The sequence below is a fragment of the Symsagittifera roscoffensis genome, chromosome 3 (assembly GCF_963678635.1).
Source record: "Symsagittifera roscoffensis chromosome 3, txSymRosc1.1, whole genome shotgun sequence".
Lineage (NCBI taxonomy): Eukaryota > Metazoa > Xenacoelomorpha > Acoela > Convolutidae > Symsagittifera > Symsagittifera roscoffensis.
The window spans coordinates 81,346,026-81,372,342 of NC_087064.1; the positions used below are offsets into that span (position 1 = coordinate 81,346,026).

Consider the following 26,317-nt stretch of genomic DNA (forward strand, 5'->3'; position numbering starts at 1 on the left):
TTGTAAGAGCTGACATTGGGGAATATATGTAAAATTATGCCGCTGAAAATTGTCTTTTTGAGCATCCACAGAGAATACTAATATCTAGTTTCAAACTAGAAAATGGTTCTATCTTTAAACCTCTCTTCAATTTCTATAAGGAACGTGGCTTACAAGATACAAAACTTTACCGTTTTCTGCAGTATTCTCCTCGAAAAAGCTTCTACAACTTTGTCCAAGTCAGTTGTTGATGCTAGGAGGGAAGGAGATGATAACCCTCTATCCGGAATTGTTGCAGAAACTATGAAACTTTAAGGTAATTCATTCTACGGCAAAGCTCACAAAGCATTTAATGAACCACTCCCTAAGCGCTTGTACACAGTTCAAAAATAATTTGTTCGAGATTTAATTACTAAATTCAACAATTGAGCATAAGAGAACCCATGTTTGGCGGATTTTTCTTTCTGCCGTATGTCTAGCTAAGAATGCTGGAGCTTTACTTCAGTTTTTCAACAATTTTTTTGATGTAAATAAATTCAAGAAATCAGAAATGGACACTGAATCGCTGTACTTAGCTCTCGCTGTGGAAAATTTGTTTGATTGTATTCGTTTGGACAACAAAGATGACAGGGAAAATTTGACCGAAAAGGATTGCAGATATTAATTTAGTGCAGATTCAAAAACAAACTTTTTTCCACGAACAGGTTGTAGCGCTCACAAGAAACGCGATAAACAATAGCCTGGACTGTTTAAAGTAAGACCAGACGAAATTTAGCTGCAAATATTGATTAAAAGAGTTCTAGAAGAATCCGGCGATAGACCTATGGAAAAATACAGAAAAGCACTCGATGAACCAACCAATTTGACTTCAAGAAACAGAGTTTTGAGAAGCATTAATCATATGGTTGCTACATACGAGCAGACAAAGAAGGGATTGAGCTATTTTTGCCCAAAAAGACAAGTTCGTAATACCCACAATGACGGAATACCCACAAAACCTTTGAAGTGGTAAATAAATGGTAGTGTAGCTGCATTCAATGAAGTATTGATTGACTAACTGTAAATTTGCGGTAAAATTTTTCTTTGAAGCAGTGATTTGTATACTTTCTTTTAACAATTTTTTTTTCTCAATTAATTTGATTTTTCGAAATTTCAGTAGGTTTCAGCTTAGCTTCAGCAAAGAGTAAGACTATCTAAAAAAATAGTTAACAGGTCGAAATATATCAAATCTTATCGTGTTTTGAAGGTATCTACTACCTCTCTTCACTCTTCTACTACTGATCGATCCGTGGCGATCTTTTTAACCGAAGAAGGGCACGCACATCACTCTAATAACCTGATTTTACGTGGTCTCAGAAACTAATATAACTGCTCATTTCATTCTTTGAAGCTAAAAATGTAACGCGGTTTAGTTATGCGTGTTGAAGTATCCCGCATTACGATATCATTCCAAAATTGACTTGCGGTAAGCTAATGGGTTGTATGAATTACAATAAGAAATCAAATTTCAACACTCAAAATTTTATATTATCAGTCGTCATTTCGATTCCGGTAAATTGTTTTCAGAACATTTCTTTCAACCTCGGGGAAAACTGATGCAAACTTAATTAGACCTTAACTTTTTGCTCCTAGTTTCAAAAAAAGGAAAAGAAAAAAATCTAATTTTTAATGCGCCTCTACGAGCCTAAAAAACAACAAAACAGGGATTTTTTTAAAAAAGGATTTGAAGTTCAAGTAAAGTTGATTGCCTCCTGAGACCTTAAAAACTACATTAAAAAAGGGATTTGAAATTCAAGGAAATTGATTGTATCCCTGAGACTCGATAAACTACATTATAGCTTTTCAAAAACATTGAAAATTTTGCTTTAAAAATTTCGAAGCATTCCTGTCATCAAAAACGGGCAAAATAACTTCTTGAAATATAAAACATATAGGTTATTTTCCCTGAAATCGACTCCCTCGTCTATATTGGCACCACTTTCCGACATCCGTTTATGGCCAATTAAACTTAAAAGTTTTAAGGCGCCTTTGGATATACCATTTTTGCTTAGAAGCGGGCGCTCAAAAACCCGTTTTTTGGGGAAAACCATTCAAAAGAGCCCTATAACGGCATTTTGGATCTATTTTTTGGCACAATTTTTTTTTTCACAAAATGGGCTCTCAACAGTGTTCTAGGAGCTCGAAAAAAATCTATTTGGAAAAAAAGACTGACGCAATTGTCGAAAAGTTTTTGAAAATCCGCTCCCGCTTCGAGAAAATCCTTGCTCTATAAAAGAACTCAAGTAGACGACACTCGCCGCCGATCCTAACGGTCTCCTCTTTGGTATTAACATATGGCGTCGATTTACCGCCAACCAACCCTTAAATTATACTGAAGGCCCCTTTGGTGCCAATCTTAATTGTTTGGTTTCAATTCATAAAACGCAAAAAACGCTCAAAATTTTATTTTCGGCCCAAAACTGCCTGCGTGTCTTTAGAGATCTCTAAAAATCTATTTGGTTGGCCTAAAAAAAAGGTCATCTGCATGTGCATTTTGAGTTTTAAACAATTTTGAAACTTTTAAACTATTCATATAGATGAGCATGATAAACGTTATTTTTAAAATACAGAAAATTCACAAACTTAGTCATTAAAATATCTTAAATCTAATTTGATTCAAGCCAATTGTTACCAGAATTTTCCAAGCCTTTGATGCCTCGTTCTAATAAGAGAAGACAAAATGGCGATTTAGTTGATGTAATGAAGTCTTAGCTGTACTTTCAGCCTTTCATCCCCTTATTCGTGCTATAGGTCACTTGTTGATAAAACGAAAAGAGCGGCATTATTGCTTCTTCCCTCCCTCATTCCTTCACACTTAAAACTCTCCTCTTTAATTTTCATTTAATTTCTCAATAAACTAATCATTAAATTAATCAAATTGGTGAAAAGTTTGACGTCATGTAATTTTTTTCAGTTCAGCGATAGAATTTCAAGAATAAAAGTTCAACAAGACATTTCGTATCATTTCGGATTTTTTGAGCCTAATAACGTATTAATAAGAGCAAATTGCTTGGCTCCATTCAGATTGGAACGATTCATAACGCCACTGACGCTTTCTATGCTCAAATTGTATCAGATTTAAAAATATCCCAATTTGGCCAAATTGACAATTTTTAAAATCCCATATATTCACAGAAATTTGTCACAAGTGAAACATGTTTTTAATTTTGAAGAGAAAATATTATGATTTTTTAGATGATGACAAAATCCCGTCAAAAATAGCTCGTTCAAAAACAGAAAAATATGTTTAATGTCGAAAACATGTAAATCCAAAATAACCAGTTGGTTGAACATACATGCTGCTACAAAATGAAATGCTCATACTGATTTAAGAAACAACAGTTATATCGTCATGTAAATATAAAAGTATTGATGAAAAACTAATGAACTAACTTTTATAATAATAAGTTTTTGTTCACATTCAAATTTTCTCGGCATTACGTTGAAATTGTTTCATTTATCAAAACAATTACATGCTACAGATTTCTTACCCAAATTTCAGTTTGTTTTTGTGTGATTTTTCTTTGTGATCATCAGTTTCACAGGTATTCTGTTATAGATACACCGCCAACCAATTTCTTTTGTCTGAACAGTTTTCGAATCAACAAACATTCCCGCATTGACAAAACTAAGATTGCAACCATTTAACTCAAGTAACAGTTCAACAATCTAGTTTTTATGCACGAAATAATTGATTTCTTTGACTATCCAATCGATTACAACCAATTGCAATTTTTTTTACTTGTTTTAACTGATACAATAGTCACCAAATTTTTGTAGTGCAATTTTTGGCATAGATTAGATACAGATTTATACAGATTTAAAACAGATTTTATACAGATTTTATACAAATTTAATACACTATACAATCCATTTTAACTTCGTTTAAAATTTATATTAAAAATGTTCAAATTGAGAAAAAAAATTTACGAGTCTCGCTTTGTTGAAAATGACCAAATAAAATTAAAGACAACAAGAATTTGTCGAAATCAAAATAAAGTTGACAATTTTTTTTGCTTAAAGCGGAATTTAGGCAAATACAAGATGTATTGCTCGATATTGTTTGTGTGTGTGTTTGTGGGGTTGGGGTTATTTCAATTAAAGCTTACTGGTTAATTTATTGGTGTGTCGCTTCCGCTTTTTTCATGGCGCAGTCAGCAAAAAAACCAATGAGGCAACAAACACTTTACACATTGCGAACTTTTTGGAAAGACCAACAACCCAGTTCAGAGCAGAAAAGGATGCATGAAGATCGAACTTGAAATTGGATATTTTTGCACGAGACCATAATATTAGAAAGCAGAGGATATGGTCAGCCGCCCAAAGGCGAATGTAGCTAGAAATTCATGTCTAAAAAGTTAAACACTTAAATTGCAAACTGAAATCAATTTCAAATATGCAAGTGTATGTCAGATTTTAATTAAATTTAGGTGAAAATAGGCTTACATTAATAACAAGGTGTAATTTTAATATGTATATTATAGATCAAAATAATGACAAATGGAGTTACTGTTTTTCCCTATATGAACTTAAAATTTTTCCATGATAATTTAACATAGGTTGCCACTGATGGATCTTCCTTAGATAAAAATAAAAGTTAATTTTTAAATTTGATCTTCGCTTGTTTGTATGTTAGTATACCCCATAAGTTAAGTTCGTCATCTATAATCTTATTCCATATCAATACTGATCATTTAAAAATCGAGTTTTTTTTATAAATTGTCCGTTATATCTTTCTACGAAGTATAGCTTTTTAGTTCTCATATTTATGTCGATATGGTAGTTTTTGTTCGGAATTTTTGAGTTGGCAGCTAACAGTTGGTTTTTAGTTTTCCTAAAGTGGCATTTAAGTTTCCAATCAAGAAAAATTGGTTTATGCATAAACTGTTTCAATTTTTTTCATGGGTTTTTACTGATTTGCAGGTACATTCATTCGTTTTGCTACTTAATTTTATCTCAGTTATCACTTAGAATAGGTTTATTGGTTCGGTCTTGAAGTGACAATTGAGTATTGAACCATACTATATTAACACTAGTATTTACAGGATTGCACTTTAAATAGAAATAGAGTCAAATTCCAATAATTACGTTTAAGTTTTTTGATGTGACGCATCACCGGATAAAAACAGCGCTGACGCGGTAATAGCCCAAAAATATTGCGTATCATACCAAACTGGCACTTTTTAAGCCCTCATGATTTCACGAAAAAAAGATCATAGATGAAATAACTTTTTAAGTTTTAGCTCATTAAAACTATATCTTTCGCCTGTTAAAAAAAAATCCGCTAAAATGGCCAGTTAAAATGTCCAAATTTCGAAGTTTGTCTAGAGAAAAAGAGCAACCGGAGCATACATATTCCTTCAGTTTTTTTTGAAAGTTGAAATAAAAACGGACACCAGTTCATTTCAATAAATTTCACGACACAACCGGACAAAACTGGAAGTTTCGAATTCATTCTTTTTCTGGGCAACGTTTTCAGTAGATCCACCATGACTGATCAAAATGGGGTTGGATCAGTTCATGATAGCAGCTACAATAGTAGAAAACATGGATCCACGCAAAAATACTGTTACCAACGTAACCGGTTATGCTGGAGCCGATACCAAGACCGAAGTCAACCTGATTGCCAAAATCTACGACTGCAGATGCAGCATGAATAGAAGGAGATAGACTCATGAAAAGAATATTTGAGGCTAAAAAAACGAAAGGTACCATGAAGTGACCCGAAGTGGGACACCATGGGTTCTCTTTACGAAAGTACAACAGAATTTGATATCATGTCTGCTTCATCCTTGAGGTCAGAGAGAATTAAACGATGGTTAAAAACAAACCCGCATGTCGAAACTTCTAGAGAATCGTTATAAGATCTATACGATATGATCACGGTCACGTTGGAGAAGGTCAAAACGTAACATAAAAAGTTTTTAGGTTGTTCCTCCATGCCCAGGAAGCCCGAATGATTACCTGGAAACGTTTCATGCGCCGTTAACTGCGCAAGCAGTAAGATCTGAACTGGTAACACTCGAAGATAACTAGTGGGGGATTTGTTTATGTAAAAAAAAATAGAGCGCTCCAGGATACACTTATATTAGAGATAAAATCCCCAAAATCTTTAGCAAAGCAAGCAGACAACACAAGTGCATCAAAGTTATGGTCAAACATCAGAAAAGGGTCATGCACAAAGGAAAACTAAGCAGCAAGCAATTTTTAATACTAGGAACCAGAGTAACAGAATACAAAACTCATCGTTCGAAAATTTTAAACACACTAGAGTTCAGAAGAACCCGGATGCAGATACAGACACCAAACAACACGAGGTACGGATGAATGTAGGGATGAATCTTTTTGAGAATTGCACTGCGATGGGAAACCAATGCAAAACCTGAAAAAAAAATCATTTAACAAAAATCGCAGATTTTACGAGTGAGTTTGAAGAAATAGATTTTGAGGAAAATAAATTTACAAAATTGAAAGTTCATTATTCAGATAAACGATGATTAAAAAGTCGAAAACTGCGAAACAGCACAAATCTAGTTTAAAGAAATTGAAAAAATGGTGAAAAAAGACTTAAGATTAAAAAACGTGAAAAGAAAACAGCCATTAGTTAGAGAGAACAACCACATCACTCACGTGACAGTGGGCAGAGGAAGTCCCGTGGTTTTTCATAAACTGAACCACGGCTAAAGAACTTTTGGGTTTTGCACACTCGGCAATATTCATATCATGTGAAAAATTGAATAAAACTGCGCAATTTGTCGACAATGACAAAAACTGTCAAAAAAATAACCTTGAAAGCAAAAATGACCACCGTAGCTGGGGGAATGGGGGTTGGGTAATGCCAAAAGTAAAATCTCATAATTACAGAACAGTATCTGGGCGCATATTAGGTTGTTCTGCAAGAAAAGCTGAAGATATTAACCTCACAGAGAGTTGCTTTGAATTCTAGGACGCGATTCCATGAGCTACAAGGTGAGGAAATACCGGATCGCTAACCAGAGAAAAAAGTCTAAAAACTCTTCGACAAAAAAAATGTGCCAAAACTTTGCAAAGTGATATCATAGTTCAACTATATGTTAAATCCCATTTGTATGACGTATGGCGAACCATCTTCAGTAGAAGGTTGAAAAAAAAGAGAAAGAAACTACTCAATGAGGCACATTTTTAGAACTAAAAAAATCCAGTAGTGAGTCTTATATGGCACTAAGTGTTATTACAATAAAAGTATGACACATTTAACTAACATCAGACGCAAACCCAATGAATCGTTAGTTGTAAGGAAAAGCATCAAGTAACATCGTAAACGATTTATTAAATGTAGTGTGTCAAATTGTTCCGGGGAAAACAGAAAACATGTAATATGTCTCAGTTTTAGACCTCAAATCCATGAATAGTCAGCTGTAATTACTGCAGAAACAGCCAATCAGTGTAATTTACTGCGGAAACAGCCAATCACTGTAAACAGCCAATCAGTGAAACAGCCAATCAGTGAAACAGCCAATCAGTGTAAACAGTCAATCAGTGAAACAACCAATCAGTGTAACTGCGGAAAGAGCCAATCAGTTTAACATGTCAGCAGAGCTTCAGAAGGCTATAGACCGCCCGTTGAACAATACACTGAAAAACTTCTGCCTTCTAGACGACTTCTTGATAATGTCAAGGAGGGGAGAGTAACATCAGGAGCTGTTACTGAGCAATGCCATGCAAATATTAGCTGAAGAAAATTCAGCGCTAAAACTGTCAATATTCAGTTTTCCGCAGAATCAGGAAAACCGCGAATTTTGTCAAAATAGACGAGGTGCTACCTTGAAACAACTGTCCAAAAATAAAAATTGGCTTCCCATATCTTTCGCATCGGGAATTCTCAAAGACCAGAAGAAGTACTCAACCAAAAACTTATAATGGTTACCAATAATATGGGCATTTAATAGATTTGAACAGTTTTATGCAGGACTAGAATAAGTTTTAGAGATGCATCATCAAACGTTGTTATCAGCCCTTAATGCTACCTCAGCAAACGAAACCTATCGATCTTAATTGACTATATGAACGGATAGGCTACTGCCAATTGAGTTTGAAGTCAATCACTTGCGCAGCAGAGATTTGTTAATTGTAGAATGTCTTTCGAGGGATCCATTGGCAAAAATTTCGTTGAAATCAGATTTGCTTAAAAATTCAAGAACCATCAGTTAAAAAGTTACACGCGACACTTGTTTGCATATGAGCATTCGACTGGTTCGAAACATTGAGTTGAACCATAATGAAAACGATTTAGAGCGCTCTTGCTCTGAGTTAAGTCAACATTAGAAACTCGTTGCTATAGAAGACAACACTAAAGACAGCTCCGCCGGTACGAAACCAGATGCTCTAAACGTTGCCAAACGAGCGAAAAAAAAAACATTTTTACACAATTCTGCAACAACATATAGTTGACCCGGTGACCAAGGTTGAACAAGATGCATACTGCAAATCGGAAAGAGTACTTAAATTCCAAACATAAATCGAACTCAATGAAAACGAGCAATGGAATTGAAATCGAAACTGCAGAAACGAAAACCGATGAGTCGATGCAATGGCAATCAAGGAGTTCAGGCAATGGTTCGGTCATTGAAGCACAACAAAAGTCGCCAACAAGGTAAGATGGAGCTCTAAGGTCAAACCGAGAGAAAATTAATAGCGGAAGTAGCTACACAAATAAAAATTTTCGAAGGTTGGATGAGACGATCCAGTCCAGAAGAATAGAGTCAGGTGCCTTTACCAGTGAATTTAAGGGTTGAAACTGATTGTGATGAGATGATGAACGCAAAAAACAACAACACAAGAGAAGACGACAATGACGACGCTGAGGAGAATTCAGGAAGTTTTGTTCCAGTTAGAAGAGGACAGCCCAGAAAAGAGTATAGTCAAAACTGTACCGTTGAAACAATTGTCAAAAAAGGATGAACAATGAATTTTACTGCAGCTCAGCTGGGGGATGACGCTCTCGAAAATCTAGAGAAAATGCTGGACAAAAATTTATGAGCTCAACTGATCTCAGAAATTATATAGTGGAACAGAGTTAGACAAACTGTATAACAAAAAGATATGCAGGGTTTGAACAGAGAAAAAATACCACGATCCACTTTTTAACAAGATGAGTAGCTATGGTGAAAGACAGCATTTTGGAAGACAATTGTATTGCAGTGCGCAAACATTGCAAAAGCCAATATGAAAAGGCTACTCACAGAACATTTGAGCAAATACTACAAGGAATTTTCAACGTATTTTTGATAGCCACAACTGCATAAAGATGAAGAGAAGCTGGCAGAATAGTGTAGAGAATGTACAAAACAGGGCAAGAAAAAACTGCTTGTTCCCCAAACGGCGTCAAACGTTCTCCCAGTTGAAGAGACAAAATGATCAGAGACGGGAGAAATTAAAGAACGTTTCAAACTGACAAATCAGCAGAGAAGTGGGCCCAATCTTTAAGCAGCAACTTGCGACCAGCAAAAATAAGGTCAGGCAGCCAATGCTGAGAATTTTCTCAGAAAATAACGCAGGTTGGACTAAAACAAGACGGGATACAGCGCGCGACGAAGCTAAGCAAAATATAGAGGCAATCGACAAAACTAATCCAAAACCGAAAAGGTAATTGATTTACTCCGAGAAACTTCGGTTCGTGGAAGAAACAGTACAAACGGACCCAAAGAAGAAAAACTGGACATCTTGAACAGTGAAATCGTGAAAAAGTGGTAGTTCGTAAATACCTAAAACAACTCTCGGGGAAAGCACTGACAGTACCAAAGGCAGTACTTTTTGAAAAGGAAACGGATTCGACTAAAAAAGGGCAGTATACAGAAACTCCGATTTCGCGATTATAAAAAGTCAACTGGGGGAGGACAAAAAAGTGTCCCTCATTAGAGCTAGTGAGCAAGGCTTTCAAAATTCAACTATTCATGGAAACCTCGTCATCAAATTCGGAATCGTGTGATGACTTAAATATGTTTTCTTAGTGATCCGTTCATCAGAGATTTTAAGGAGAGCCCCAAGACAGTGACTTCTAAAGACAAAAAGGCGAGGAAAGGATTTCATGTATTTTTAAATAGCAGTGCCGAACAACAGGTTAACACCACCGGAAAAGAACAAAAAGACAGCGGCACACAAATTTGGAAAACAAAGTGTCAATCAAAAAACGAGATAGAGAAGAAGCAGAAACATAATTGTAAAAACGGCATGGCCAGCTACATCCACGCCAATAAAAAGAGAAGAAAAAGCGCTAGACGTGAAAAAATTCATCAAGAAAAACATGATTGCAGATGATAAAACAGAAAAATTTTTTTAAAAAAAACGAAACAACATACGAAGAAAGATTGGAAATGGCCGAACAAATAGCAAAGAGGTGAAAAAAGAAAACAGTAGAACAGATTTGTACGAAGGATAGCCTTCAAAGATATCTTCAAATGAACTGGCCGAAACGTCCACAGATGCATCCATAACAGCGGAAGAAACGGAAAAGCAACCAAAAATTATAGAACAGAGCTGGCGACTAGGATTTTACCGAGGATTGTGACAGAACATAAATTTCCCTATTTGAAACGCAATTACTTACACAAAAATACCGCCAAAATAGCTCGAGCTGGACAGAACTTGGGGCGCAAACTGGCCCACTAGACTGGGACAAAAACTTGAAAAAAAAAGAAAAAGGGGGAAGAAAAACAGAGAAAAAAGGCCAGTGCTCATTCACGATTTGTCAAAACTGAGATTAAAACTCATAGATCTAAAACTAATTTTGGTAAAATTGATACACAGCAACATTTTTTTCCCATAAGATTGTGAATGTGGTATTGCTACGGTAGTAGACCTTAAATCTGAAATACCATATTTTAGATTCAGTGTGTGCTGACTTTTTTAAAGACTCTAGACTTGTCTTGTTTACTCTTTGAAAATTCTATTTCGTATTTGTGTGAATTCAGTTTTATGACAAAACAAGTCTTTACTCAGATCATAGGATATAACAACATTGCAAAGCTCATTGCTCTACATCATCTTCGAAATAATTTTGCGAAACTACATCAACGTCGAAAGAGTTTTTTTGCCAATTTTGCGATACAATATAAAGAAACACGTACTTCAAAATACCACAAATTTTTGCTGTTCAAAAAGTTTCAATTTTGTTATTGTGTTTTAAGTTTTTTTCTGAAATTCGAAAAGCTCACTCATTGTGGAATTAGGTCCTGCAGAACAATAATTTTTGCCTGCAAAACTCCTTATCTGACTTTATTTGAGCTCATGTGCAGTTTTTTACAGACAATCGCAACTCATTTTCAGACTATCAGGTCCGAAATACGATAGCATAGACTTTGTCCGCGACTCCAAACCCTGTCCAGACTATGAACTATTGGTCGGGGAGTTAAGATCTTCGCGACTGTTACATTCTAGAATTTAATCGCGGAAATTGTTGCGGGTTTTAATTTTTAGCCAATTAAACGCCAATTAAACAATTAATGCAAACCAAACGAAGGGGAGGAAGATCATAATTTTGATCTATTTTACGGGATGTTAAGCTGATGCTCTTCTTCAAGCTGGCGAGATTTTCTTAAATAGTGTTTTGGAACTGACTTCTGTGATTTTGATGCCTATGAGCACTACTGCAAAGACGACCATGAGTTTGGCGAGGAACAGACAGAAATCTCCGACTGTGTTGATGGCCACAACTCTCACTGCATTCGACACCAGCAGAGTGAAGCCCCGCTTGGCCGCCTTGCAGAAGTGGTAGCCATATATGGCTGCAACACACAACCATCATCAACACCAAACCTGGTCGATTTGAGCAATTTTGACCGTTTGAGCAATTTTATTTGAATGTTCTCGTTTTTTTTTTCATGAGTTATCTGACTTTCTCGTTTAAAGATTTCTGTTTTTTTCCATAGTGTTTATTAGAAGTTGTAAAAGGTGAAACAGCGGAAATTTTTTCACCGAATTCTTAGCCTTGTAGTTTTTCACGGATAGTTTTTAGCGTAATGAGAGGTTAATTTTCCCGGACTCCGCTCAAAATTGTGGGTAAAAACGTGACGGGGGTAATGACACTTACCTGTCATGATGTAAGCGTTGCGGTTGATGAATCTGATGATGTTTTCTAGGCACCACAGGCAACAGAACATGCACTTGAACACAAACTTTGCAATTGCATTGTCCGATTTATTCAACCTGAAATATCAATTCTCTATACTTAAGAATAGGTCCCCCTGACAATCAACTTCCTTCTAAAAAGTCCATTGTTGGGTCACTGTAATTCGGTCACTGTTGGGTCAGTGTAAACATAACAGAAGAGTTCTAAGCTGAATAAGAAAAGTAGAAAAGAGTTTTAAAAAACTTAAGTTAAACTAACTAGAAAAAATGTTTAAGTTGAATTCGATTGTGGAAACTTAGTAGACAAAATAAAAGAGCAGCAGCCTCCAAAAATTTTACTGAGATATTATTTAATTGTCTGAATAATGTCCTAGTTGTTTGTTTTCAGTGAACACAATTGTAGTAGATTGTAGTAATTCTGCAATTGTAATAATTTTAATAGTAGATTTATAGATTAGATAGTAGTAGTAACAAGACTGCTCGTATCAGGGGGAGGCTCTGAATGTTCCGACTGCCTCTTAAGGTCTATGGCGCAGTAATGACATGAAAAGAATTATATCCCGCGTTAATTGTCCCAAATTAGCCAAAATTGCAATCTTTAATTTCCATAACTTTACGAAAATGATAACAGGTGAAATATCTTTTCAAAATTAAGCTCAGGACAACAATACCTTTCGAATGATATAAAATAATCCCGTCAAAAATGGCTAGTTAAAAAGTCGAAATTTGTCTGAAGAAAAAATAAAAATCCCCCACCCCGAGCACAAATATTCCGTTACTTTCGTTACGAAAGTCGGAACAACAAGACTTCTCGTATATCAAGGTAAAATTTTGAATGTTCCGACTGTCCCTTAATTCATATCGAAAAGTTTTTGGGACAACAAAATAATGAAAACCTATAAATTTTGGACAATACAAAAGTGTAAAATTTTGAGTCTTCCGAAATTAATACGACCAATTATCTAACCTCAATCCAAATTATAACGATTTTGTAGTGCGGGTGTTTTCACCACGCATAAATAATTTGCGTTATGTTCTCAGCATTATGAATTAACTCTTCAAAGCGCGCATAATTTAGTCCATAACATGGCCAGTTTGGCATTTTTCAAACCCCCAGAACTTTACAAAAATAATAGGAGGTAAAATATTTTTTTAAATTTGAACTTAAGAAGTCAATATTTTTAATGAGGTTTAAAAATTGTTGTTGAAAACTAATATTTCGATCGGCGAAAATGGACTGCATAAAAAAGATACACCGAGCATAAAAGCAAAAAGGCATAGATATGATACCAAGTTTGCCCTTCACTATTTAAATCTGCTACTTTAGGTCAAAATTGAAAAAAATTCATAACTAAGCTATAGCTTTTTCTGACAAAATGATTGTGACTACACAAAAATCTATACCAAAATTGGAAAAAATGAAATTTTTTGGGTAAAACCTTACCCAAAAATATGACCTTTTTTGGGTAGTCAAAATTGAAAAAAAAAATCATAACTAGACTATAGCTTCTTCTAACAAAATGAAAGTGACTACGCAAAAATCTATACCAAAATTGGGAAACATGAAATTTTTGGTGTTTCTTTTTGAGTTTTTGTTGTTTATTTTTGCTCTAGAGAGAGAAGACTAAATTGGGGATTGATCTGTAAGCTCGTCCAATCAGTTCATAATATTTAAAATATTGAAAAAATAGATAGAAAACCTACTCTGAAACTTTTAGTCACAAAAACAATAATATGAAAAAAATCATGTTTTATTCGACATGGCGACAAATTTTGGAAGTTTTTTTGTCACAACTTGAAGCAATATGTCACAACTTTGTCACAACTTGAAGACGGATGAAAGAAGGTTAATATGAGAAGCGTGCTGAGTGGGGCGTGGCGAACTCCGCCCCCCCCCCCTTTAATTCTGGTTGCAAAATTTTTTCATTGTGGTTGCAAAATTTTTCATTTTCGAAAATTTTGTCTTGTTTTTTAGATCGAACAAATTGTTTTTCTGAGCTCTCCCAAATTTTTCAAAATAACAGGCCAAAAGTTGCGGTTTTTAGGCACTTTTTGGAAAATTTGCCCAAAGAACTGCGTTTTGATTGGAGCGCGTAAATTATTAAATACAGGCGCCGAAGGCGCTCTTAGAAACAGTTTTTGGTCAGTCAGCGAAAAATGGATATCTCAAAATAGTACAAAGGGGGACCCTTGGGATCGACAGGGGATCGGATCTCTGAGGGAAGGTCTCTGCCCCCGCCACGAAGACCCCGCTAAAAACGCCATTGCTAAATAGGGTCCTCATAGTGTTTTCGGAGAGCTGAGAAAATCAAATTGGTCGGCTTACAAAAAGGTTAAAAAATTCAATTTTTTTTCTCGAAAAACTGCCCCCCCCCCTATAAAAATTTCGGCGCGTGCCACTGGTCAATATGACAGTTCATCCCCGACGATCTTTCTTTGAAGTACTGAAAATCAGATGGAAAAAACAATAGCCGCTATGCCATGGTTCCTCACTTCTTGAAGTGGTCGGAACAATCACGCCGAAGATATGTGAGTAAGTAGTCGCAGAATAAATAAATGAGATAAATTAGAAAGCTTTCTGTCTCAACTAGCTGTTTTCCCAACTCCTTTTAGCGTATTCTGCTCTTTAGAGTCTTAGTTACGACAAGGCCATAGTCCTGTCGAGGATTTTCTCGACATCCGAAAATATCAGCTGTTGTTCAGTCTTCGTCCACGTGTAGTACAATCTGAGAATCCTCCGTGGACTTGAACAAAACTTTTTTGGTGATTTGGACAGCCAATTCATATCGAGGTTTTTTTTTGCAGATGCCGCCGGCTTACAACTGGGGGCAATGATGCCTAAGTGAATATTCCGGTGTCGGCTCTTCAATCGAAAATGGTTGAAGAGAGAACACTCAGCGGTCTTGATGCCAATTAACCCTTCTTTGCCGGATGTGCCGTTCTTTTCTGGACTGTGATAATGAAAACCCGTCCCATAATTGTTTTTGGTGGCTGCGTTTGAGTCAAAGGTTGAGGCGGACCTTTCTGACTATTTTGGCGGAAGCAGTTAACTCGGTAGTTTTTAGCTGCAAGGTACTAACTGGCGTGCAGTTTGGAAGTCCATGTTATAGATATTACTGTCTCTATCCAAGGTTAAGCTAGGAGAAGGTACCTCAACTGTTGGAGCAGTCGAAGCGGTGGCGTTATCTGGGGGATATATGTACACAAGTGCTGTCCAAAAAGTTTCGACTATCCATTCTTAGACCACCATGCGTAAATGCGGTACATCATGCTGGGTTTTGAAAAACCGGTGTCGAGAAAAATGTGTTGAGAAAAACCGGTTCGAAATTTTTGATTTTTGGTCTGATTTTGAGCTAATTAGTAAGGTAGTTAGTGAGGTAGTTAGTTTTTTGAGCTAAATTTAGGCGTGAAAATTTAGTTTTACTCAAGTAAAGGTAGTTTTCGGAGTTTCTTAGCGCAATTTTGGGAATCAAAAACTTCAAAGTTCAAAAAATTTCCGCAAAAAGTTTCTTAAATTTTTTGTTTTCGGTTTAAGTCATTTGTCTTCAAAAACTGCTTGCTAATTGACCTATCTTAGTATGACTCTCAAATATAACTAAATTCTATTTTTTCGTCCAGATCTATTTATCACAACATGCAGAAAAAAGTGAAACTAATTCGAAAAAAAAACTTTTTTGTGTTTTTTATGAGACTGTGGTCGGTATATTCTGTGCTACTTGCACAGTAACCGGCTATCCTTGTTAGATTTTGTCTCTGGTTCTATTCACCTCTATTTTCCTAGCCCCAGTTAAATTAGTCCAGGTCACCCACTGGGTTTGTTCCTGGCTACAGACTCCGTAGACATTAGCAGTGATATTTTTGATTTTCGGAGCTGTTTACATCTGGTTCACTTCTTTTCTGATAGATTTTTTGAAATTTTCTAGCCTTCCCTGCTTATGGCTTAGTTCAATGGGAATTGAAGCTTGCTTTCATTCATTGTCGCCAATCTTCCTGCCAATGAACTTCGCTTGAAATTCAGCTTTTCTACGCTGTACATTGTCATTGTACTCATTAAGCTTCAGTAGATGAAAACAAATTTTTTTTCTCCAGACTATGCTAAAAGACCCGTCCTAATGTTTTTTTGGTAGCTGATGTCTAGAATGTAGACGAAAGTTACTGCGAATTGTTTCAGGTGGCGGCGTTGATTGCTTCGTGGTTGAACTTTCCATTCTAACTCACCTTTAGTTTACTGTTCGCAGTTTTCAGCTGTAGGGGACCAACTGGCTGGCAGTTTGGGAGTCTGTTGTATAGAGTTTACCGTCTCTATCCAAAGTTAAGCTCGGAGAAGGTACCACAACTACTGGAGCAGTCGAAACGGTAGCATTATCTGGGAGATATATGTTAAAAAAGGTTTTGATTATCGACTCTTAGACCATCATAGGTGAATTCGGTACACCATGCGTGGTTTTTGAATACGGTACATATTCCTTTTCAGATTTTGCATCTGGTTCTAATGACCTCTATTTCCTCATCCACAGTTAAAATCATCCAGGTTTTTTTTTCAAAGCCCTTGTTGAAATAATTTTCTCGAGATCCGTTACCCAACGGGTTTGTTCACTGTGATTAGCAGTGACATTTTTATTTTTCGGAGCTGTTCACATCTCGTTCACTTTTTGCTGATAGGTTTTTTTAAAACTTTCAAGCCTTCCCTGCTTATGGCTTAATTTAATGGGAAAGGAAGTTTCCTTTTTGTGTTGCCAATCTGCATGCCATTGAATTTCGTTTAAGTATCTGACTTTCTACGCCGCTCCTCGTCTTTGTACTTGCAAAGTTTCAGTAGATTTCTGGTTTATCAAATTTCGCTCTCAACTAATGATTGTGACTCTACCGTTGTTTAAATTAGATGCTCTCTTGCAGTTGAATGTTATGTTTTTCAATGTCCAACAATTTATTTCAAAACAAAAAATAATGTTTTTTTTTTTGGAATTTGTCTTCCGTTTTATTGTTCCGACCATTTGAAATATTTTTAAATTTTTTCTTTTTTTTAAATCAGCTGCTACAAATAATTATCCGAGAGATTTGAGTGATATATCATATTGAAGACTTTACAGTCGTGATTTGAACGCCATTCAGAAATTTCAAAAAAAATTTCCCAGTGTCGAAAAATTTTTGATTTTTCGTTTTAAATCGAGCGAATAATGAGAGCGTGTAGGCTTACAATAGCTTACTTTAAGGGCTTAAAAGCTTACAATAGCTTAATTTAGAACGTGAAAACTTAGTTTTACTCGAGTAACGTTAGTATTTTTTAGTTTTTAGCGCTTATTTTGAATCAAAAACTTCGACATTTCTACAGGTATCTCATTTTCACAAGTGATTTTTTCTGACAATTTATGACGGGTGAAAACAACACTTACTGCTGTTCAACGTATGAGAGGACAGCTTTCACAAACTGGATAATTGCAATGATTAGAGATCCAAATGCCAGGGTTCCCAAATGGTACCGCACTGTCCGGTAGAAGGAGGCCAAGACAGGGAACCATCCCAGTTTGGTCTTGTCCCGAGTGAAGTACCACGAGGCCACTGCTCCTGCTATGATCATCAACTGACATGCCACCAGGAACTGTGTGATCCAGAACAGACCGAACAAGTGGTACCAGAACGCTTTCTGAAACCAAAGTAGCCACAACTAAACTTGGTCATCCAGTATGGAGTCCAGTGCTTTTGCAAAAGGGGAAAAGGGCCTTTGATAAAATTTGAGCTCTCATCTCATAGTTGTAATGTCGCCGAATTGCATAAATGAAATTATCAATTTTAAAAAAAGTCGAAACTCTTTGGTGAGAAAAGCTGCTGTCTTTTTCTTTAAAAACAACGCGGTCTAGCTCAAATCGATCTTCACGGTTTCCCAGATATTCAAAAAATGTCTCAACAAAGTAGATAGCAGAATGTCTTACCTTCATCTCCGAGTTGGTTTCGTAAAAGACGAAAGTACCATCTGATGTATCCTTGGTTTCAGGAGACTCTGAAATGTGTGAATATTTTATCACAACCTGTATAGATAAATGGAAGTGTTCAGACTTAAGAAATCCATCAATTACTGATGAAAAACATACCCTAAAGAATCATAGTCCTATACGTATCAACATAGCAAATGTCAGATTAATTTTGACCATTTCGATCTCTTTTGTAAATTTCAGATGAAAAATTTCTCATTATCTGAATTTAAAAAATTGTAATATTTAAATGTTTATTTATAGTAAAATCAATCTGAAAAGCAATCTGGCAATTTTCATGAAGTAAGGGTGCAGGAATGGGCTTAGAATGGGGAGTATCTCGGATGCAGGATGTCGGAAGGGGTAGGATGTCGGATGTCGGATGCTCGAATGCCATTTTCCAAGAAGTAACAACAGTTCAACAAATTAAGCGTTCCGATTACGAAATTTTAACCGCCAAATAGTCGAGAAAGCGCAAAAAAATCAGGACGAATCAGTTCATTTCATTTCATCCTCTTGAATCTTGATGCTCTAAAACGTAGAGATATAATGGCAGGGACCGATTTAAGATCTCTTCGAGTTGTCTTTGTTTTTAAAATACAAATAATGAGGACTATGTTCAGGGGCGGATTTGGGGGGAGGGTTGCAGTATTGGGGGATGGGGCGGACGTTTCTCTCTCCCTCAGGGTTCGACACCCTGCCGACCCAAAGGGTCCCACCTTTGAACTATTTTGATGTATCCTTTTTTGACTGACGGACCCTGAAATTTTTCTTAGGGGGAAACGCATTTTTTGGACTTTTTCTCACAATTTCGCCTGCGGCGCAAAAAAATTGTCAAAATGGAGTCTTTATAGTGCTTTGTGAAAGCTCGGAAAAGTAATTAATTTGGTCGACCTAAAAAAAAGTCGACAAAGTTTCGCAAATTTTTTGAAAATCCGCCCACCCCCTCGAGAAAATCCTAGATCCACCCTGACTCTGTTTATTGGTCAAAAAACAAAAAACCCAAACGTAAACGTCATAGAGAAAAAATTTCTACGCAGCAGGAAAATTTTCACAAAGGTTTCCAAAATGCTTTTTTCCAAAAATTGATTGCGTAAATTAGTACCAAAGGGGGGCTTTGGGCGGTAGAGTCACCGAATTATGACGCCATCCCCCCCCCCCCCCACACACAATCTGCTGCTGTTTCAAAAGAAAACAATTCGCGTTGTTGATTTTCACAGGATGAATCATACTAACTACAGGATGCAATGTACAGTGTTGTGACTCCCCAATACGTGAGAAAACCTCCAACTGTCACTATCGTCTGAAAAAATAAACAGTGGTAAAAATACTAGTTTTAATAATTTAATAATTTAGTTTTAATAATTTATTTTACATTGACCAAACAAACTATCATTAAAAAATTAATCTCGTTCTTCTCAAAACGAGTTAGGTTTTAATAGAAAATTATTATGAAAACAACAACTTCATATTATTGATTTTTTGTTTTCTAGTCGTTTACCCAATTTTTGACTTAAGAATTAGTTGTTTTGAATCATTTTTTTTTTCGATTTGGATTCACGCAAAAAAATTGTTTTAATATTTGATCCGTGTTGAATTTTGTTTTTTTTTATCGCCAAAAACTGGGCTTATTTTGATATAAATTGCAAAGAATTGGCGTAGCAGTTTTTTGAAACTCTTACATGAAACGGCGCTTTAATTTAATCATCTCTTTGTAGGTTCAATCAGCAGTGTTTTTAAAAAATCAATTGGAAAATTACCTTTTTCAAATTTTTTTATATATTTTTTGAAATATATTTGGGCGGAGTTTTCCTGAAATCATAATCGCAATATTCTGTGTCTGCAAACTAAGTTTAGAGACTGAGTACCAGAAATTTTGGTCCATTTAAATAATAAAATAACTTCGTTTTCTCAATTTTAATTCCATTACGCGGCGAAACTGTGCTTTTTGGGAAAGGTAAGCGGATTCCGCAACAAGGACGCTTCCTTTGTTCTTCTTTTATTCTTTTACTTTCTTTGATTGTTGCAACAAAAATTTAACATGTTTAAAGACTTGTCTCTGGAATCCACAAACATTTAGACACAAAATTGTGCGCCTATCCAGTGCACAATTTGGCCTCGTAATGTCTTTATTAAATTTTTTTGTTCTAAATATCGAGGAAATTGATAAAACATTTGCGCTTGAAATTTTTTTTCTTAAAAAAAAATATTTTTTTTTAAATTGGACAGACAATTTTATAATGTAAAAGATCTAGATGCCCAGTGCTCGAAATTTAAAGAATATTCCATTTTTGGATCAGTTTTGGCTTTTTCTTCGAAAACATAATGGATAGAGTTTGGTAATACTTTGACGACTCTTATTGAAAATGGAATAATAAATCTGCAAAATGTTTTGCAATACCCGAGTCGAGATGATCGGTTTGTGTTCTGTTTTTCGCAGCCGAGTTTCGGTATGTTTTGACCGTCCCGGTCAAGTTTCGATAAGTTTAGACTTTCTTGACCAAATTTTGGTGTTTTTCAATTTTCTCGAGTAAATTTTGGTATGTTTTGATTTTTTTGAGTCAAAAAAGGTTTCGACTGTCTCGACCGACATTTTTAAAAAAATTTTGTTCGACCCGGCAGAGTTATGATTTGATTTTTTTGATCAAAAATGGGTATGTTTCGACTGTCTTGACTTTCTCGACAGACGAAAAATTTTCTCAATATTAATTGATTCGTCTCAGATTCGTTTCAAGCAGCGTGGCTAACAATGGGATTTATAAGGATTAAGCGGCGTGAGTAACATTGGGATGTATAATGCTATACCAACTCTCTAGATCACAAAAACATGAGCTTAAACTGAAATCTGCTCGACATATCTTCCGACAACCTCAACCGAAATTAGATATGTTCTCGACTGTGGAATTTTATTCGAAAAACTGCGTTTTATCGACTTTCAAAGTCGAAACATATATCGAGCACCTCGACTTGGGAAAGCGTGAGCCACAAGATGAATCAATCCAAATTGAAATGTGGCAAGCCAAAATACTCAAAATAAAACATTACCAAAAGCAAAATTGCATCACTGTCTACTAAAATAGCGTGTGAGGGGATAAAAACAAATAACAAAATGTTTATTAATTTTAAAACTCTTTTTTTAAATTAAATTTAAAAATTAGATTAAAAAACTTTTGATCAAAAAGAGAGGGAAATTGGAAAGTTTTGTGTTTCCTCATGATAAAAAAGACATTGATGAAAAAGTCAAGCGGTAAACCTTGTTTAATTTTGGATTTTACCGATTTTGGATTTTAGATTAACTGTCAACTCTGACCCGCTTTTCTTCCTATGTTACTGGACTCTCAAGTTTGCATGCAAGCTTAAAAAATTAATCCGACGAAAATTATTATTAGTTGCATTTAGTAACTTTGCGTTATTTATTTTTATTTGATCTTTGTGTTGTTGTTTATTAATTTTTTGTGTATATTTTCCATATTTAATGGTTTGGTCAAATAACCTGATTCTTTTTGAATAAATATGTCAGTTTAAAAATTCTCTGGCTGGTGACCATATGCTACAACTTAGAAGTCTTTAAATCTAATTAGATCCAAAATACATAATATTATACAAAACAATACTGCTTCTTCCGAATGTGTTGGAGAATATCTGAAAGAATTGTTCATGAATTTTTTTACAGATCTTGGTGATATTTTTCATTAGCTTGTAACCTGATTTTTGTTGATTTTTAAGAAAGCGACGGAATATTTGTGCTCGAGTTGTTTTTTTTTTCGGACAAATGTCGACTTGTTAATTGAATTTGTGTACATTATAAAACATATTAATGCCCAAGCTCAAAACTTAACTCATATTTTGCACAAAATTAAGATACTTCATCTGTGATTGTTTTTGTGAAATAAAAAAGTTTTGTGCAGTTTGGAATCCCGGGTCAAGGTGCTCGACTTAACATAAATTATTTCAAAATTTTTGTCGATCTTCTTTAATTTGACCAAATTGATTTTCCTAGTTTCCCCTAAAACACTTTCCTAGCTCCTCCTCCACCGATTTTTTGTTCAACGCTCCCCCCCCCCCCCCAAAAAAAAAAATTACTTTATATTGACACCAAAGACACCTCTAGAAAAATTTTAGGGTCGTCTGCTAATACTTGATGTCGTTGTCGTACAATTGAACCAAAGGTGGACCCCTTGGGCGGTGAGAGCATCAATTAACCAATATTCAAAAATTTAATTCGTTTTTTTTTCGCATCAAAAGTTACTTCAGACACGCGGCAAACCTAAGGCAGTTGGAATATTCAGAACTTCGTACTGGTACAAGCTGCTTTTTTCATTGTTTTTTGAACTTTTTTTTGGTGTTTATATCGTGTGACTTCCGAGCATCGATCTTTTCTGTACAAAAACTGTGTTAAAATGACCATTTTGAAGGCCGGGAAAAATCACACCGAGTTCAAATATTCCACCATTTTAGCCAAAACTCGGAACAAACATCCTCTCGCTTTCTTCAAAAAATCGGAGCAAGCGTCCTTGATATAAAAGGTAGAAGTAAAAAGTACAAAGGCATTCTCAAAATCACTCACGAAGAATGGCTGCACTATAATGAAGGGCATGGACATCACTACTGCGCCTGCCTCCTTGAAGAGGGCCACCACCTGCAAACAAAGCACGAAACCCTGTTCCTTTCAATCAAAAAAGTTCTGAAGAATTAAATGGTTAGAGTATCCCACTTAAATGACTACCGTTCTCAGAGAGGAACGAAAAGTAACCAGACCAGAATATAAGCTTTCAGAAGATCATTGGATGTTATTTTCACCTGTCACGTTTACGTCATAAATTTGCTCGTTTGGTTTTTGTTTACCAAATCTCGATGTATCCTACCATAGCTTTGCTGTTTTCAATGTGAGTCAAAAAAATTCAATTGACCTTGTTGCTGACTCATCTACATTGATTTTTCGGGTTCTCACGAAACATATAAGGACCAAATTTCGTCACAATTATTCTTTTGTCAAAATTGTCCATTAAGTATTTCTTTTGGCAAATATGAGATTGTGGGCAGGTTTTATACCAGGGGCGGATTTAGGGGGGGGGGGGCGGACGCCCCTCCTTCAGGGATTCGACCCACTGACGACCCAAAGGGTCCCCCCTTTGGTACTTTTTAAGAAATCCATTTTTGGCCGACCTACCCTTGAAATTTTTTAAAGGCGCCTTTGGCGCCAATATATACTAATTTTGAGGGGGGAGCGCGCGCCGAAAAAACGCGATTTTTTGTCAAAATTTTCCAAAAAGTGCCTAAAAACGCCTTTTCTGGGCAGCTTTTTCAAAGTTTTCCCTGCGGCGCTGAAAATTTGGCCACAACAGGGTCTAAACCGTGCTTAGGGAGAGCTCGAAAAATCAATTCGGTCGACCTAAAAAAAATCGGTCGACCCCCCTCCCCCTCGAGAAAATCCTAGATCCACCCCTGTTTTATACCTCCCCATTTTTCGGCGCGTGCTCCCATACCAAATATATGAATATTCGCGGCCAAGGCACTTTTTGAAGAATTAAAACTAGGATCGGTCAATCAAAAAATGGATGTTGTTCAATAGTGCAAAAGGAGGACCTAGAGGGTGGTCAAGGGTCGAGTGCCAGATATCCGCTACTGTCTAGAATTCTTTATGCTTCATTATAATTATAATGACTTATAATGATAATGGCTTATAAATAATGATAATGATATATAATTCATTGTTCACAGGGGTGCGCAGTTATTTCTTAGCCGGTGATGGGGGTTGTTTTTTGGAGAATGTCAACCCGAATTCAGAAGGACACCATTTTGCAAACATTTTGCTCCTCACCGCTCAATTTTTTTGCGAAGAAGGATGTGAATTTGGTGCTAAGTTAGAAATTTCGGCCAATCAGGATTGAGTTTTTTTTATTTGCAGCGCCAAGTTCTTTTGATTAGATTAGCGGGGCAACGGTCCGGTCAACTAAAAAAAACAGGTGGAAACTGGGAACAAATAACAACTGGGCACTGAGACGACTTAAAAGGTCAATTAGGCTGATGCGTGTCGCGTGTTCGCCTGTCACGAGATACCCGACTGTTATGAAAATGACAGGCGGTTATCGTCGTCGCGGATTAAACTTGGTTTATTTAGGGGTTAGAACACCTTAACTTTTGAACCCTAATGAGTAATGACTCACCAGTTTGACCCTACTCCACATGAAGAGCATCACTAGGAGGAGTATAACAGTGAAGACAGAAGACACGATAGAGTAGATGAGGAATGCCTTCACGTTGTCTTCAACATCTCCTGTTCTCACTAAACATGAACAAACCAGGACTGTTCAGAGTTGATTTATATTTCACAAGAACGTATTTTTTATATTTCACGAGATTTATCCGAGCTCGTTCAATCTGAGAAACCAAAATACAGTATGGACTACGAATGACTCCGAGTCTTAAAAAGAAAAAAATTAGGGGGTTAAGTTTTGGGTCCGGGTGGTCGAGGCCCGCCACTTATGTCCAGATTTTGAAAGTCACGACACCGTATGTCATATTCTCAGACACAAATTTTACAGAGTTACACCGAGGTTTTAGGCCACGAAAGTCATTTGACTCTCGAATGCGACCAGGATGGCTGGAATGCATCACATCAACAATCTATTATCAACTGTTGCTGCTTCAAGCAGAGGGGCTGCCATTCAGCAGAAAATTATTCAAAGGGAGTTGGATTGTGTCTTAATTTGTATCTGGATACTTAGTTTCCGGGCATTTATTTCCTGGACAAAAATTTCAATAAAGCAAAAAATACCATTTAGTTCCCAGACTAAATTGTCCCAAAACTGTCCCGCTAATTGACACCCTAGATAGCCCTCTCCCCGAGGGAGGGGTAGCGGATTGAAAATTTTGTCAACCTTTATTTAGGTTAACCAAATTGAGTTTCCGAGCGGCCCCAGAACACTGTAAAGGCCCTAATTGGACAGAAACGTTTGCGCCGCAGGAAGATTTCTGAAAAACAGGTAAAAAAATCCGTTTTTAAACACTTTTTGGACCATTTTGACAAAAAAAATGCGTTTTTTTGGCGCGCGCTACCCGCCTTTATAAAAATTTCAGGTTCGGTCGGCCAAAAATGGATTTTTTCGAAAGTAACAAAGAGGGAACCATGTGGTTCAGCAGGAGTCGAATACTTAAAGAAAGAAAGCGCCCGCCACTAAAATCCGCCCCTGACAGGACTAATTTGAAGAAAAAATTTCTGATAAAAACGATTAATTTTTAAGGCCTCGCAACTGTGCAATTACAATAGGATTTTTCAAAATAGCAAATTAGAGACAATTTTATAAGAGTAGTCAAATCATATACGCATACTCAAACAATTCTGGCTTGATTGATGCTTATGCCAAACGTAGATATGACTGATTCTATTTTCATTTTTATTGCTCTCGAGTTTATGTCAACAAAAGAAATCCTTGTGACAAAAAAGGGAAGAGCTAGTTCATGATGCTTACGCAACATTCAAACATCGAAAGTTGACAGACAATTCAGCTTCAAATGATGTGTTTTATCTAAATGTAATTAACAACACTACAATTGCGTTCTACAATTGCAAATAAATTCTACAATTGCAAAAAAACTAGTTTGAAAAAAAATGCAGATAGGTACGAAATGAAAAGATTTATTAGGAAAAAGTTAAGGAGTGACAAACACGCTATGGATGAAATCTCAAGCTGAAAAGGCCAAAACGAACGTGGACAGAATAAGAATTAAGGCTAGTGAAGTAGCAGCTTTAAAAATAGGGAATTTCTGAAAAAAGTGGGAGTTACTCATCTGACAAATTACAGACAGACGCGGAAAAAAAAAGAACAGTGACAAAACAGCACTGGATTTTCCTTACTTAACTGTTAATAATTTCAACTGAATAACTGTAAAATCGTTCTAATAGTCAATTTACGAGGAAAAAGTTTTTTTGTAAACTAATTTTCAGGAACGATTTTTTTTTGAAATACAGCGAAACCTAATAAATAACAATAGTTTGTTGAACTTTGAAAAATGCAAATCTAAAAACAAAAAACTCTTTAGAATAAGCAAAATATTCTGTTTGAACATGAGTAATTAGTTTTTATAGTTTTAATAGTATCTGACAGCTTTGAAGCCAGAAAATTTGCAAAAAAGTTATACTTTACAGAAAACTTGGTGAATTTTAATGAGTTTGTGTTGTGATATTGTAACACTTTTGAGAAATTCAGCACTGATAATTTCCT

At 35.9% G+C, this 26,317-nt stretch overlaps 1 protein-coding gene across 1 annotated transcript in view; it reads right to left on the reverse strand.

The window, feature by feature from the left end:
* LOC134841861 (choline transporter-like protein 1) overlaps nucleotides 1–26,317 on the reverse strand; it is a 70,561-nt gene that overhangs the window by 18,084 nt on the left and 26,160 nt on the right. Inside the window, exons 7-13 of the mRNA XM_063857902.1 lie at nucleotides 24,260–24,378; nucleotides 22,660–22,731; nucleotides 19,329–19,395; nucleotides 18,054–18,121; nucleotides 17,517–17,767; nucleotides 12,086–12,201; nucleotides 11,614–11,780 (exon numbers count right to left, since the gene is read on the reverse strand). Coding sequence (XP_063713972.1) covers nucleotides 11,614–11,780; nucleotides 12,086–12,201; nucleotides 17,517–17,767; nucleotides 18,054–18,121; nucleotides 19,329–19,395; nucleotides 22,660–22,731; nucleotides 24,260–24,378 — 860 coding nt within the window. The remainder of the gene's footprint in view (nucleotides 1–11,613; nucleotides 11,781–12,085; nucleotides 12,202–17,516; nucleotides 17,768–18,053; nucleotides 18,122–19,328; nucleotides 19,396–22,659; nucleotides 22,732–24,259; nucleotides 24,379–26,317) is intronic.